At 48.5% G+C, this 15,325-nt stretch overlaps 1 protein-coding gene across 1 annotated transcript in view; it reads right to left on the bottom strand.

Annotated features, from left to right (window-relative positions):
- ttc27 (tetratricopeptide repeat domain 27) overlaps positions 1-15,325 on the bottom strand; it is a 64,681-nt gene that overhangs the window by 46,952 nt on the left and 2,404 nt on the right. The window contains exons 2-7 of the mRNA XM_047029534.1: positions 14,545-14,722; positions 13,798-13,927; positions 12,726-12,866; positions 11,189-11,291; positions 3,433-3,597; positions 3,150-3,283 (exon numbers count right to left, since the gene is read on the bottom strand). Of these exons, the coding sequence (XP_046885490.1) occupies positions 3,150-3,283; positions 3,433-3,597; positions 11,189-11,291; positions 12,726-12,866; positions 13,798-13,927; positions 14,545-14,722 (851 nt within the window). The remainder of the gene's footprint in view (positions 1-3,149; positions 3,284-3,432; positions 3,598-11,188; positions 11,292-12,725; positions 12,867-13,797; positions 13,928-14,544; positions 14,723-15,325) is intronic.

Genomic DNA, 15,325 nt, shown 5'->3' with positions numbered 1-15,325 from the left:
TCCCCCCCCCCCCCCCAGACCTGCAACCAGAACCAATATACTGTAAGCACATACACAAATCTCTTCCTTCTCCATCCATTGCACCCCCCCCCCCCCCTCCTCTGTCAAGAGTTCCCTCTTCCGCATCGGAGACATGCAAAGTGGAAGGCTCTCAGCATGATTAAGCCAAAACCTACAGATTACTTGTGCTGTGAGAACCGAATAAAGCCGTTCCGGGGCTTCCCGCAGTTCTGTCTTGCTGTGCGACGTCTTAATCTCATGGTCGTTTTACATAACCCACTGGTGGCTCAGGTCAAAGCCGGGCCCAAATCACGGAGCCATCTCGATGGCTAACACGCGGCTATGCTGCAAGTGTGCCATCTCGATGGCTAACACGCTACACGCGGTTATGCTGCAAGTGTGCCATAGGAATTACTAGCGTGCATCTTGCCGATAAATCTCCCGCTGTCGGGATGGAATCATGCCCTGATGAATCAATTTGGTCCTTTTGACAAGCGTGGCTTTGGGCCAACGTAGATGGATCCGACAGAGGGGATGCTGAGTAATGCATCCTGGGAGTTGGAGTCAATCCTCTTGACGCACACACACTCAAATGTCCGCACAAACAGTGCGCTACACTCGGGTCGGGAGGGTGTGATTTAGTGTGAAGACGTCCAAAAGGGGATCTCGGTAGGATAGAGATATGCAGAAGGGATGATGAAGGGATGGAACAAAAAAAAAGAGATGACTTACGAGGAAGGAAAACAAGACGGACCACGGTACAGAAAACAGGACTGGACGGAGGACTGGCGGGCTAAACCAAATAAAATAACGAGAAACTAGACTTCTGCACTTCACTTCCCCCCCCTTCAGACACATCTGGAAAGGATGTTTGTGTGCGATGGTGTGTCTGTGAGTGTAAAACACTCCACCGACACTCCCGACTTTTACATCTCTCAAACCGAGAGAACCCCAAACACCGCCACAGGGCCCTTGGCTCTTGTCAAGAGCCAGACCCTTTCCACAGGCATGCGCTTTGGAGTGTGTGTGTGTGTGTGTGTGTGTTTGCCGCTTTGACTCGCGTATACCTCCGAGAGTGTGTGTGAGTGTGTGCGAGCCCGCAGTGCAGTGGGGCCTCTAATAGGCACCTCATCATTGGAGGAGTGACACGGTCTGGGCAGCGAGGTGAGGGCCTAAGCAGCTGGGAGCTGTCTGCGTCACCTCGGCAACGCTCTACCTGCTGCACCAGACGGGCGGCCCGCTAAGCGCTTCAGCAGACGGGACGGATAGACAGACGACAGCTGATTAACAAGTGTCTCTGGGGGGGGAAGGTTCTTGATGTTTCAAGGCTGTTGTGCGATGTTACGGGCTCTGGTCCAGCCTTGACAGGCGGCTCTTCTTGGTAGACCGGGACGGTAAAGAACAAACATGGGGCTTGTGTCGTGATATGGAATGCTGGAGTCGTTTTCTCCGGCATTCCATTCCCTCCAATCTCTTTGGGAAAGAATGCTATCCCCGGTTAGCCGATTCCATTCAGTGTTGTAATTCTTCTATTCAAATGGTAGCAATCCAACCCATATCCTGGAACTGGCTAAGCTTAACAGTGAGGCTGCACGTTCCTGCTCACTTGGAACAAAAAGGCTGAGAGGAAATTTGGGCTGAGAGGAGTCTCCTCAAATCACACGCCTGGAGGTCTGAGGCGCCTTGCAGTGATGCGGAGGAGCAGGTACGACTGTCACCGAATGCTCGCGCGTGTGTGTGTGTAGTACAGTATGTGACTATTAAGTGTGAGTTTGTGTGTGTGTGTTTGTGTGTGAGAAGAGTCTGTGGTATGACTCGGGCACAACCGACAGGCAGTGTGCAGGGCAGCTCGTTTCCTCTCTCTCGGGGTCCTTTAGGCATGGCGCCTGTTTTCCACATTGACAGAAGCTACACCACGGGGCTGACCAATCACCTTGCGACCTGTCGGCACCCAGGGCGCGGTGACATCATGGCTGGCCGGCCACATCCAGGCACCTGCACAGGGAAGGTCTTGGCAGTATTTCCCTTCTCTGGCACAATGCTCCCACTTTCTATGAACACAAATACAGTGCACTGCCACTTTGATCGTGGAAGAGTTAAGAAGCTTCGGTTTCCGGCATATTCCTCCTCCTTTGGTGAATGAGTTGGTAACGGCTGAGGTAGGTATGGTTGCGCACAATGTGCATTTGCACAAGATTGTAGTTTGTCTATGCCATGTGCCATAGTCAAGTGAGGCTCTTAGCCAAGTTAAGCTCTTACTCTTAGGGGAATGGATTTTCCAATAGGACTCAACCAGAGATAGAAAGAGAGGTCAAGCAGAGTCGTGATCTTACTTCGAACAGCACGCAGACACAAATGTCAGACCAAAAGCTCCTCACTAGATTGAGAAATCCCTCGCAAAAAAACTCCACAACTGACATTTACATTTAGCAGTCGCTCTTATCCAGAGCGACTTACAGTAAGTACAGGGACATTCTCCCCGAGGCAAGTAGGGTGAAGTGCCTTGCCCAAGGACACAACGTCATTTGGCACGGCCGGGAATCGATCTGGCAACCTTCAGATTACTAGCCCGATTCCCTAACCGCTCAGCCACCTGACTCCCCTGACTTGCTTTTTACCTCCACTCCATCGGAGGCTTCAAGCAATGAGGCATGGCCATCGGTCACGCCTGAGCTGGCTAATAGAAGACTTACCAGCCGTTGAAAAACCCACCCGATAAAAACCTCTTCCGGCTGAGTTTGAGGGGTGACAAAGAGAGTGCTAAAGAGTGAAAAGTGACTGGGGAGTTGAGAAGAGCTTGGGACCATCTCTCCAGCTCCAGTATCTTAGAATGACACGACACTAACGGCTGGCGGGGTGGAGAAGAGGCCCCCTCTGCTGGTGACACTAGGTACCGTATTTGCCCCCAATCTTTGTGAGCAAGGGTGCTTGCTCCCTCTAGACTGGTGCCAGGTACAGTTGACGTTTGACATCAGTGTGGATATTCAAAGGTAAGGACTTCAGTTATGTTTTGTTCTACCTCAAGGTTGTGAAAAGGTGTGTTTGCAAGCATTTGAGTGCGTATGACAATGACATGCTGTGTGTGAATGTCACACCTTTGCTTCGGTGTGGGTATTGTGATGAGGCGTCATATTTGCAGAAGTTCCTACCTTTGGCAGGCTGGCCAGTGGGGTGGGGGTGGGGGTCCGGTCAGGGTCAGACTCCTGGATGTCCTTGCGCTTGACCTCCAGGATGAGCTGGGCCAGGAAGCTCTCCTGGAAGCGGGTCCTCTTGCCCAGGGCACCTGAGGGGAGGAGAGAGGCGTTTTTTTCCCCACTAAACCACCTGAGAGCGCATTGCCTTCCCTTCCCTAGCCCCGTCGAGCTGCTCCACTCCCATCCCCAAGGCTGCTCTCTCCTGGGCCAGGAAAGCTGGAGTGAGGCAAGTTCTTACCAGTCATGTTCACTTCCAGGCCTGAGAGTTCCTTGGCCCGCTGAAAGCTCTCCTTCGCCTGCTGGTACTCGTAGTAGGTGAGGCTGGTGTAGCCACGCTCCAGGTGGAACTGCATGGCCAGGCATCGGTTGACTCCGGCCAGAAACAGAGACTCGCACTTCATCACTGTGGCAGAGAGGAAAATGTGTTCCATGACCAATGTCGTAACGGAGGCTGTTAAATTGTTGTCGTCCCCCCCCCCCCCCCCCTAGTTGGTAGTGTTACATTGAAATCCCTCAGAGAGGATCTCTTTGGGGATAAAGGCTTCAACAAGGTCAGGCAAGTAATATAACCCACTAATATATTATCCCCCACTTCGTCATCGAAACGGACATACACACACCTATCACAAACATTGTGATTGCTAATGTCCTCTGAGATTAAACACCATCTCAGGTCCCATTTCAAGCCGTTCTTAGTGTCCACTGGGCATCACCAGTGCGAGCGAGCGAGACCTTGAGGCGACACATTAAAAAGACAAAGAGAAGGTTGAGATAGGAGCCTAGGTGCTATGCTGCCTTTGTCCTTCCCCCTCCGTTCGTCCAATCTGATTAGCAGTTTGGTCCTGTTGAAGGCCGCCGTAAGAGATTATCCTGGGTGAAGGGGTGTGTATGAGAAAGCGTGTGTTTAATTCATGACGAGGAGGCGTTCAACATTTATGAGGCGCTTGTCCGAGGAGAGGGGGTGGGGCGGGTGGGTGGGTGGTCTCCGTGCGAGGGATGAGATTTACTCCAATGCCTCTGTCACCTTCACCGCCAGTCAGCGATTCTCACACCATGTTCTGTTGTGACGTGCCTGTGTACTTGTTCATGCATGTGTGTAGTTTAACAAATATGACACCCCCCTCCCCCCCACACACACACACACACACACACACACACACACACTCAGTGATGAGCCCTGGCTGCGAGGCTGCTGCTTGGTCCCTTGACAGAAGCAAAAGAGGATGACATGCACAGGAACGGATGGAGAGAGGGGGGGGGGGGCGAGAGAGAGGAGAGGAGGGGGGGCAGGAGCCGTTATCCAATGTCACCTCCGAGGAAACAAAGAGAACAGGAGTGCGCCGCGGGGAGCGTGTCGTTACCGGGGCTTGTTGCATTACAGGAACGCCAGGACTTATTTGGATCCGGAGTGGGCACGTATCGTCACAGGGCCAACCAGGGCTTTGTGATGCAGTACAATATTCAAACCAACACGTCCTTAGTCCGTCTGCAAAAAGACAACGAGTGGAACTGAGTGCATGTTGAGTAGTTCCTCTTTGAGATGTATTATCAAGGCTCATCAAGGTTGAATGAATACACGTATTCATATTACAGTTCACATACAAGAGTAGGACAACACAACTAAAAGAACAAGTTCCTTCTCACACTAGAGGGTAGGCAAGGGAGAGGGGAAAACACGGATTGGTAGAAATCTCCCTTTTCCATCTGCATGCCGTCCACACCAGCACGTACCATGCCTACATAGTGGTAAAAGACTGCAAGGTCTGTTTCTCTGGCTGCTCCCTAGAATATGGATCCCAGTGTTTGTTCATGGTCCATGGAGCCCTTTCACTCTTCACACTCTTAACTACAACACACACACTTACATTTACATTAACACTTAATGCATGCACAAGCCCACATCAACACAAAAGCAAAAATTGGGCAATTGATGATTAAAGTCAAAGGTCAACAATAATTAAATATGTTTCGACTGTCTGCTCGTTACTAAGCTACCAAGTAATGACCCTGTGTCACTATGTTGGGGAGATTTGAGTGTGTTTATGGGGGATAAAACCAGCCATTGTGCAGAAGAACAATATACTGGCTCAACCAATTAATCAAGGTAATTATTCACCCATATATATATATATATATATGGTGGCAAATGTTTTGCTTGTGTTTCTCTGGTGTTTGTTGCTCATTACTGCAGTGAACTTGAGCGTGAAGGACGGAGCCAGCAGTAAGAGTGGGGAGTCTATTGGAATTAAAAAACTAAACGGAACAAGGATTGAGGAAAGCCGACCAAAATTGGTCCTGCTTTATGGGGTACAGGCAGGCTGAATGGATGGATTCATGTGGTTCAAAGTCCAGGTGCAGTGGACCTGAATCCCATGTCCTGATTGTAAAATCTCCATTCCAAATGCATAAATCCCAATCCTTAGGTAACTACCTAATGCACTACCTTCTCTGTTGGAACAATGTATTTTTTGTATTTTACATCCATGCTTAACCCCAGATATTACAAAGATAAAACCAGTAGCTAAATAAATGTAAACGAGGACGTAATTAGGCTTGATTTGTCTCAGCTGTCACGTAGGTCCACTGTACACAGATGATCATCATGAGGTTCATAAATTAAAAGGGGTTCACTGCAGCATCATTATACAGTAAAATACCAACTTTCTCCAATAAAACTGTAGCTCCTGCCTTTACCCCCCCTCCCCCCCACACCAAAAGAAATCTCTCCGTCCTTACGTGTTCCTGTCTACCTTACCCTTCTGTCAGTAAATGGAGCTCTTCGTTTCCCTTTTTGGACCTACGAGGCAGGTGTATCAAACTGGCACAGGTGCCAGGCAGTGCCCAATCTTAGATACAGCCCTCCTCCTGCCAGTTTATGCCCACACATAGCCTCTCGACTGGGCAGGGACAGGCATGGAGCAACACTTGACAGGGTATCCAGACATTTCTGGAACATTCCACTGCTGGTCTCCTTTGGCGTCATTAGACCAGGTTGACACAGGTGGGCTAGAGTCGATGCCACTGGCAGTCAGGAGCTGGGCGTCCGTAGAGGGAGGAAGGAATGAAGGAGAGGAGGGTTGGAAGAGATAGAGCAAGAGAACGCCATCCTAATTACCTCCATTTCTCCCTCCCTTACCCCCCCCCCTTTACTCTGTATCCTTCTTATAGCCTGCCAGGCACCCCCTCAGTATGAATCACTGGCGGGGGTGAGGGGGTGCTCAGGAGTGGGGGAAATGCCAAGGCACCAACTGAGGCGGGCGCCCTGCATGTTCTCATGCAAATACAGGTTGTTATGTAGAAAGTGACACCCAGACAGCCAAACATACTCTCAAGAGACGGGGTGGCAAAACAAGGGAACACACTACACACCTCCTAAAACACACACACACACTCAACTCTGATAGAGACAGGCTAAGGCAATGCCCACAACACTTGAATCCAAAACAACTGCATGGGTAACTATATTATGATAAATCTGCCTTCAGTGCTGTATCATAGTAGAAATGAGAAAGTGATAATATTTTATCGGGTGCAGCGTAATTTCAGCCCACATAGAAACCGATTGATAAGAAGAATATGCAATCAATCTGTGGTTGTATACAATATAACTTGTGAGGTGACACATTACTCCATTTCTTGTATTTTTCCATCTATTTTATTCTTCCTCTTCAATGTCTTCACTAAAGTCTTTACATTTCAGTTTCATTAGTGAACAAATCAATATTCAATGGTTCTGAAGTAACACATCTTGGAAGTGATATATTTTTCACAAGTGTTTTTCAAACCTAAATTATCAAGACAAGACCAAGTTAATCGTAAGGGAATTGAGATAAACGAGGAACATTTTGATCTTTATTCTTAAATTGCGTCTAGCTTAAAACATAAAATAGTCTGTTCCCAGAAGTAATCATTATTTGATGTGCGTATTCTAGAAACACACACACACACTCAACTCTGATAGAGACAGGCTAAGGCAATGCCCACAACACTTGAATCCAAAACAACTGCATGGGTAACTATATTATGATAAATCTGCCTTCAGTGCTGTATCATAGTAGAAATGAGAAAGTGATAATATTTTATCGGGTGCAGCGTAATTTCAGCCCACATAGAAACCGATTGATAAGAAGAATATGCAATCAATCTGTGGTTGTATACAATATAACTTGTGAGGTGACACATTACTCCATTTCTTGTATTTTTCCATCTATTTTATTCTTCCTCTTCAATGTCTTCACTAAAGTCTTTACATTTCAGTTTCATTAGTGAACAAATCAATATTCAATGGTTCTGAAGTAACACATCTTGGAAGTGATATATTTTTCACAAGTGTTTTTCAAACCTAAATTATCAAGACAAGACCAAGTTAATCGTAAGGGAATTGAGATAAACGAGGAACATTTTGATCTTTATTCTTAAATTGCGTCTAGCTTAAAACATAAAATAGTCTGTTCCCAGAAGTAATCATTATTTGATGTGCGTATTCTAGATTGGGCCTGACTAAATATGATACCTCAGGGACTCCTGAAGGTAATCAATATGCTACATGTCAATACCACACTTGCCTATGATATGAAGTCACATCCTTAAGGGCCCTTTTGGAAGGTAGCAATAAATCAATAGGTGAATAATTAATCATCCATTTTAAGCAACTTTTCTCAAGACAAAACTACAAGAAAATGGCCTTCCCTATGGATTTTCATTTCTACTCCAAATCCATCACATAACCAATTCTCAGTCTGAATTTCTAAAGTGTTTTTTGCTAACCCCACATTTTTCCTAGACAATAATTCTATAAGCAAGTACGGTACCCCGCACAATGTGCCAGACCCAGATTTAGTACCCGGGAATAAAGAGGAGCTATTGCATCCTGTCGAACAGCTTGAAAACAAAGAGGCACACGACAAGCCCTGTTCAGGGACAAAGACATCATCTCACCGTAAACAACTATTTACAGGAGGAAACAGCAGTGAGTATTTCTGCATCAGCCCCGACTGGTGAATGCACGCTGCGTTTTCTAAAGATTGCATTCAGATAAACGTATTTGCGATAGAGGGGAGAACAAAAGGTTGGCTCTGCACAGGGAATCTGCTGGGGAAAAGGGATGTCATCTTCAAAGGCCTGCTATACGACTCTCCTACAATATCTCCCTGTGACAGTTTTTTCCCCCCTCAGAATTCTTGGGTAGATCTATAAAGTACACCATGTACAATTAAGTCCAAGATGAGAAATCCTACATTTTGGTTGGAAATTTGATTAAATGAAGAAAAGGCCAGTGGCAGGATCTATTGGTAGATATTTGTTCCTCCCACATATTGACCTGCAAGACTGCACACTTTCACAGAAAACAGGTTCGATCGGTCAGGACTTGATCTGGTGTCTTTGATCTTATTGTTTGAATACCAGAAAGGTGCAGAGTGGGTGGGGAATGTATCAACAATAAATATAATATCGATAATGTGAATACATTCGTTTATAATGCTTACCTAAAAAATGCTATTGTAATATCATTGAACCATGCCTTCACTTGTAAATGCCATGTTGGATATTGTTCTGTTCCAAGTTGAGGCGGTCTTTTCTAAACGAAATCTTGACTTTCAAATGTACTGACTCATTCTTCAAACAAAGGCAGTATCAGTCACTTCCTAACAGGAGAAGTCAGGTATTAAAACCCACGATCAACTCTGAACCTGCTCTTCAAGTCTTCAACTTCCTCAGTTGTTTGCAAAGCACTCTGTTCTCAGGAACCAGGCCTCTGATTGGTCTTAAAAGCACTCTGTTCTCAGGAACCAGGCCTCTGATTGGTCTTAAAAGCACTCTGTTCTCAGGAACCAGGCCTCGTATTGGTCTCAGACCCTGTAGGCTCCGCACTTCAGTTTCCATCTCCGTCTTCGGAATGCTTCTTCGAGACCCTCGTCTGTAGCCCTGCTGTTGAAGCAGATCACCAGCTCCAGCTCTGAAGTCTGCCTCCCCAAACTAGGCAGATCAACATTCAGGCTCCATATGCGACATCTCACCCCTCCTGCTGCGGACGGCTGCTCTGAGATTCTTCCTTCATACGGCCAGTCACCATCGTCTCCACTATCCAGGGGAGCAACTGTGCAGCAAAGACATCAACGCCGCACAAGGTGCAATGGACCCCTGGCTTCACCTGGCCTGATGTTTTGCTCCCCTCTCTGGTTACTTCTCCTATTAGATAAATGATCATTGCTTATTCTAATCCGCATGTCTTTTGTTTAATACAGGTTCTCTTTCAATTATTTTAGCTAATGAACATAAAATGTTATTCAGTCAAATACTGTCTCCACAAACGTCTAAAAGAATCTCCTACCTTTCAAATCAGTGTAATCACTATTGTTGATTTTTATGCACCTTGGTAATTATGTAGCCGTAATAAAAAGGGCGAATTGCTTAGTAAAAAATAATCACGTTACACTACAAAAGGAGGTCGATGTGAGTTCCCCCACTAGTGTTCTGAAATGCCATGCTAGTCTATTTTAGGGGTCTATGCTCCAAATCTCCCTAAACAGACGAAGAACAGGGAAAGATAGCACAGCGAGAGAGAGAAAAATGATAATAAATGGCAGCTATTGGGGTGTCGGGTGAGGGGTGGCAGTTGGGGGGCGGGCTGGCTCAAATGAAGCATGGATGTTAATGGCTGAGGAAAAAAAACTGAACAGCCGAGTCAGGGAAAAACTGGGTTGTCACGGTGAGAACACCTGTCTAGCTTAGATGGGGCTAACTTGCCAGCCAGCACCAAGACAACAGAAACAACCGAATTCCAAAGTCTTTCACTTCAGCAGGAATACAGGGGAATTGTAAAAGCTTGTTTTTTAAGTACTAAACTTTCATTGGTAATTCACGAGGGAGCAAAACATAATGGAACTAAACCTAAAAGGATGGATTTGTATTGTATCCATCATCTGTTAACATTGAAACAACATATTGAAGTCACAGCCCTCACCAGGACCTTTAGTGGCGCACAAGAGATCATATCAGGGAGGACAGTGGGGCTTAGAGTGAGCTTTTCCTTAAGAGGGCCCTTCTGGAGTCCTGACATTGTCAGGGAAAATTACCCGGCAACTGCGGCTCAGCGCCTTCTTCCGCCCACCCTTCACTCTGAAGGCACGAGCAAATGACAGAAGACTCCAATTTACAGGAGCGATGTCCACTTAAGCTCTGCCGTGCTGACACGGCAACACGGACGCTGTTGGGCCCCCTTGGGAGACACTGAGGCGGGGACGGTGGCTTATCTTAAAGCCTGGACAACGTACAGTACGTCTTTGTCTGTGCAGGTGACAAAGAAGGCCCTTTAAGTACACAGGTCAGCACAAACAGGGACAGTTGCAAATCAGACTGTTTGAGACCACTTTTGTCCACATAAACACCCACACACCGTGTAATCGGCTGACACTGCTGGTCTGTGGAGCGAGAGAGCCGTCACTGGAGCAACAGAGCTGTCGCGGTGGCGTGCGCGTCATGGCGGTGCCTGCCAACAGTGGGGTGACTCCTGCCACAACACAGCCGTGACATCACCGCCCGTCAAAAGGGCCATGCCTCATTGGGGAAGACGGCTGCATCTTTCCAAATCTAAACTCTCCCCACGTTTTGTTTACAGAATGACACAGCCAGCCTACCTCGCTGGTCTGCCAAGGAGCGTGCGTGTGTGTGTGTGTGTGTGTGTGGGAAGGGGGAGTGACAACCCCTTTAGACCTGTCAGTTTCGAAAAGGAAAGTCGGAAGAGGTTCGAGTTCGATGATGCGGGACTACCCCTGCCTGGTAACAGACAACAGCTGAATTATTGTGTGCCCTCTGATCATGTATGTTCTGCAGCTCTCCCTGGTAGTGGTCTATAGCGGGGTGTGTATGACAGATATTGTGTGAGCGTGTGTGTGCTCGTGTGTGCGTGTGCTTGTGTGTGTGTGTTTGTGTGCGTGTGCTTGTGTGCGTGTGTTTGTGTGTGAGAGAGACAGAGAGCGTGTGCTCACACTGACCTTTCTCCAAGCAGCCGTGAGCCAGGTTGAGGAGCTGAGGGGAGCGCTCCTCCAGGATTTGCTGGTGGACGTTCAGATAGCGCAGGGTCCACCACGGCAGCAGCTACGCGCACACACACACACACGCGCACACACACACAGAAGGAACATGGGAAAGCAGTATAGTATGATACAAAAGATGAAGCACAGGAACAAAAGAGTGGTTTTGAGCCAATGAATGAATACATTCATGAGAATGTGTGTGTGAGGGAGTGAGGGAGGGAGTGAATGAGAGAGTGAGCGAGCGGGCAGGTAAGTGGACAGGCTGGGAGTGGAAAAATCCCGGTGAGTGCTTCTTCCCAATGCACAACAAAGAGGCTCACACAAAGTACATGACAGTTTCTATTGTGAGGTACTCAACAAAAATGTCAGACAACCTGGACCAACCACATACCTACGAAACCACCAGAAGAAACCCCAAAATTCACGTTTTACACCGCGTTATAGTGAAGTGCTGACCCAGCTATAGAAATAGCCTACTCCGTCTTTGCAGCCCCCCCCCCCCCCCACGCCTCAGCCATGTAAGGGCTTCTCTCCTCTGCCCCCTTCTCTCGTGGGCGCACTTTCGAGGAGGAGCAGTGAACCGTGTAGAGAGCTCATTTGTGTGTCAGTGGCGGCGGCGCCGTCCTGTCTCGTTTGCCCGCGCGAGTCTTCGGGCCTCCGGTCCGTGGAGCCTTATGGCGCATTAATTGTCTTTCTCTTGCCAAATCAATAATCCCGGCACGGCTGTGCGCACACACACAGAATACCATCCCGCACACACACACAGAACACCATCCCGCACACACACACACACACACACGGCCTACATACAAACAAGCTAGCATGTGCATCTGAGCACACCTCCCGGTCTCATCTGAGGAAGATGGGATGAAGATGGACAGAGAAGGGCCGGGTGGTAACAAGGAGGTAGCAGGGGAGTGGTAGAAAAGGGTAGAGGAGGGGAAGGAACAGAGAGGCGGAAGGATGGAGGGAGGTGGGTCGGGGAAGTGGATGCGTGGCAACGGACACTGTGCCCTTGAGTTAAGTCAGCCAAACTCCCCGATGCTCAATGAAATTGCTGGACGCAATTAATTCCCTTCAACTCATTTGCATGTTAAAGGCTGAGTGTTAAAAAGGTGGGGGGGGGATGAAGTCCCTGAACATGAAAGTGCGCGTGTCTCATACAAGAAATGATCTCAAAGAAAGAACTTCCATTCAAGTCGAACCAACCGACCAACCAACCGACATAATATGCTCTGGGGATTCTGGTTCCACCGACAGTGGGACAGTAGGAGCCCCGTACGGATTTACAGAAACCATGATTCACTACATCTCAATTGTTTGTATTCCACAGAACTAAACCGCCACGGTATTAGCTCACGAATGGAGACCATCAGACCGAGCGAGAGAGCGGAAGCGTGAGAGAGACAGGATGGGAATACATGCGTGTGTGTGTGTGTGACAAAGAAAGAAAGAGCGTGTGAGTGAGGGAGGGAGAGATTTAACAAGCGCTTACCTGGAGGCTGTCCATTTTAGAAGAGCAGTTGACCAGTAGGACTCTGACCAGAAGCAGGAGGAAGGGGTTGGCCACCAGGCTGTAGACCGATTCCCCATCCAGAAGCAGGCTGTCCAGGAGGGCGTCTGTCAGGGCCTGGGGCTGGCACAAGGGAGGGGGCATGGAACGTTAAGACTGGCATGGAGGGGAAGGCTCAATGACAACCAATCAACATTACCCAGTCAATACTGGCCCATCTACTTTGAAATCAATTCCAACCAACAGTACTTTAGGTACAAAAAATAGTAATTGGTCATCAGAGATGCAGTCAATGCAACATTAGGAAGGCTGCCATCCTCATCCAGAATCACTCACCACAGGATTTCGGGCCACCCATAAAGCCAGTATATAAAAAGGAGTTTATAGAGGGGGGTCCTTTTACAGAGCAAGACCGATAAATCACCACAGTGGAAAATTGTCAGCCTCTTCTCTGGTGTGATGGAGGGATTCCGTCCACCAACCAGGGCTCTACGTCAGATGCCGGTTCAAAGTGCTCTCCTCTCTCTCTGCATAATTGGGACCCCTGAGGGGTTCATTACGAGGGTCTTCTTTCTCCATCGCTCCTCCCCCCAAATCCCTCGCTCCCTCCACTGACTCTATACATCCTCATTACCCAGAGCAAAGGGCGCGGAGGAGGGTGTGTGTGTGTCTGTGTGGGGTGGGGGGGTGGGGGGGCGGTCACTTGTCTGTGCCATTCATCATACCTCGCAACCCGCCGACACACACACACGCCTGAGGTGCACACCGCTGCATCATCCTAAGGGCCGAAGACTCGAAGAAATGAACTAGTCTAAAGCATCTCTTCAAAGCACTGATGGTCGGACACTGCAGGGAAATTAAGTATTCAAAGCTGCTGTGCTATAAGTCAGCGAGGAGTCCCCACATAATAGATACATAGAATAGCAAGAGAGAGGGAAAATGACAATGGAAAAACCCAAATAGCGTTCAAAAATGGTTGGTGATTGGACCATTCTCCCAAACATGTTAAAACAGATATTGGTATGACCCCGAAAGTTGTGGGGTGAAGCGGTACCTCGGTGAACTGATCGAGCAGGGCTGGGTGCAGAAGGTCAGCCACATGGATGGTGACCGGGGGTCCGGTCCAGTTGCTCTGGACAAACAGGTGCAGACAGGCGACAGCCAGGGCCAGCAGAACCGCCTCCCTGCAAACACAGACAGTAGGAGATGCTTGGCAGTAGGAACATCACACCTTGCAAACACTCCCCTTTTCTCAGCCCTGAGTCTGTTCCTAGACAGCATAGGTGTCCTACTGAACGAGTTGTGAGGACTTTAAAAAGGAGCGACCCGGCTCTTGAGATAATTACGAACCCCCCCGCACCCAGTCTGAGACCACAACACGACCTCCGGCCACCCTCTAAGGCCGGGAAGGGGGGGACGGGACAGTGAGTAACAAAGCGATAGGGGGTGCGATATGAGTAGGGAGACACAATAAAACGTTCACATTTTTCCCAAAGATGATAACCCAACCCCTACCACAGGAGACAGGAGGAAGATGTCAAGCTGTCCTTGTTAAAAATTAATAATTCATGGTAGAAGAAAGAGGGAGGCGACAGATGGGCTCTGTTTAGCCAGAGAACCACTTGGTCATTCTCCTGCCTACCTGCGCTGAATTTTTGATCAAAGAGGCTGTATAGTGGATGAAAAGCTCTAAAACTGGCGGTGAGCCACCGATTATTACACTTTGCACATCGTAGCAGGATGCCAGACTCTAATCACTCGATTCTCCTTTCCGATCGTCCTCCTCCATTCTTCTCCTCACCTGTCTGCCTTGTCATCCTCCGTGCGGTCGGCCAGGTAGGCCAGGACCTGCTTCTCCAGGTGGGCCTCGATGCCTTTGCCCTCCCCGCTGGCCCCACCCAGGAGGTCCAGCACCTGTGGACTCAGCAGCACCGCCTCGTAGTCCCCGTCCAATAAGCACTTGAGCAGAGAGCCCGCCTCTGGAAAACAGGAAGCGGGAGACAGGACGTGACTAATGACTCAAATGGTTTCGACTTTGGACGGCACCGTTATCCTTCCTAAACTTGGTGGAAGCGCACACACAAGTCATTTGACATCTAAAGTAACAGCATACCGATTATCGCCACCGCCGTATATTAGATCTATGTATTTTGCTCGACGTGAAATGACTATTTGCGAAGCCTCCCTCTGGGGGTGCTCTGCAGAACCCCTCCCACACTCGTTTCACATCATCTTCCACTATTTTCAATCAAACTGGATATCCTTGTGCAGTAAAATGGGTGCATTAAGCAAATCCCAGTAGACGTTCGAAGGCGGCACGTGGTCACGTGTTGCCGACGACGACTGAGGGATGGTAGAGGAAAGATGCTGATTTATCGTCAATGGCTCTCGCTATGAGGCTGAGCAAGACATCTTTTCCATGGAGTAATTGTGCTGGTAGGCTGTGCCTCAGTCTCTCAGCAGCTTTCATTAGCCCTTTATTTGAGCACAGAGGCTGGCTGGACTCATTAGCATTGATTGCATGGCGCTCCGTTGGTGTGGGCGAGGGAGGGAGACAGAAGACGGCGAGGGAGAGAGAACGG

This window comes from Hypomesus transpacificus, chromosome 11, assembly GCF_021917145.1.
Source record: "Hypomesus transpacificus isolate Combined female chromosome 11, fHypTra1, whole genome shotgun sequence".
Lineage (NCBI taxonomy): Eukaryota > Metazoa > Chordata > Actinopteri > Osmeriformes > Osmeridae > Hypomesus > Hypomesus transpacificus.
This window is presented reverse-complemented; position numbering and strand designations above follow the sequence as displayed.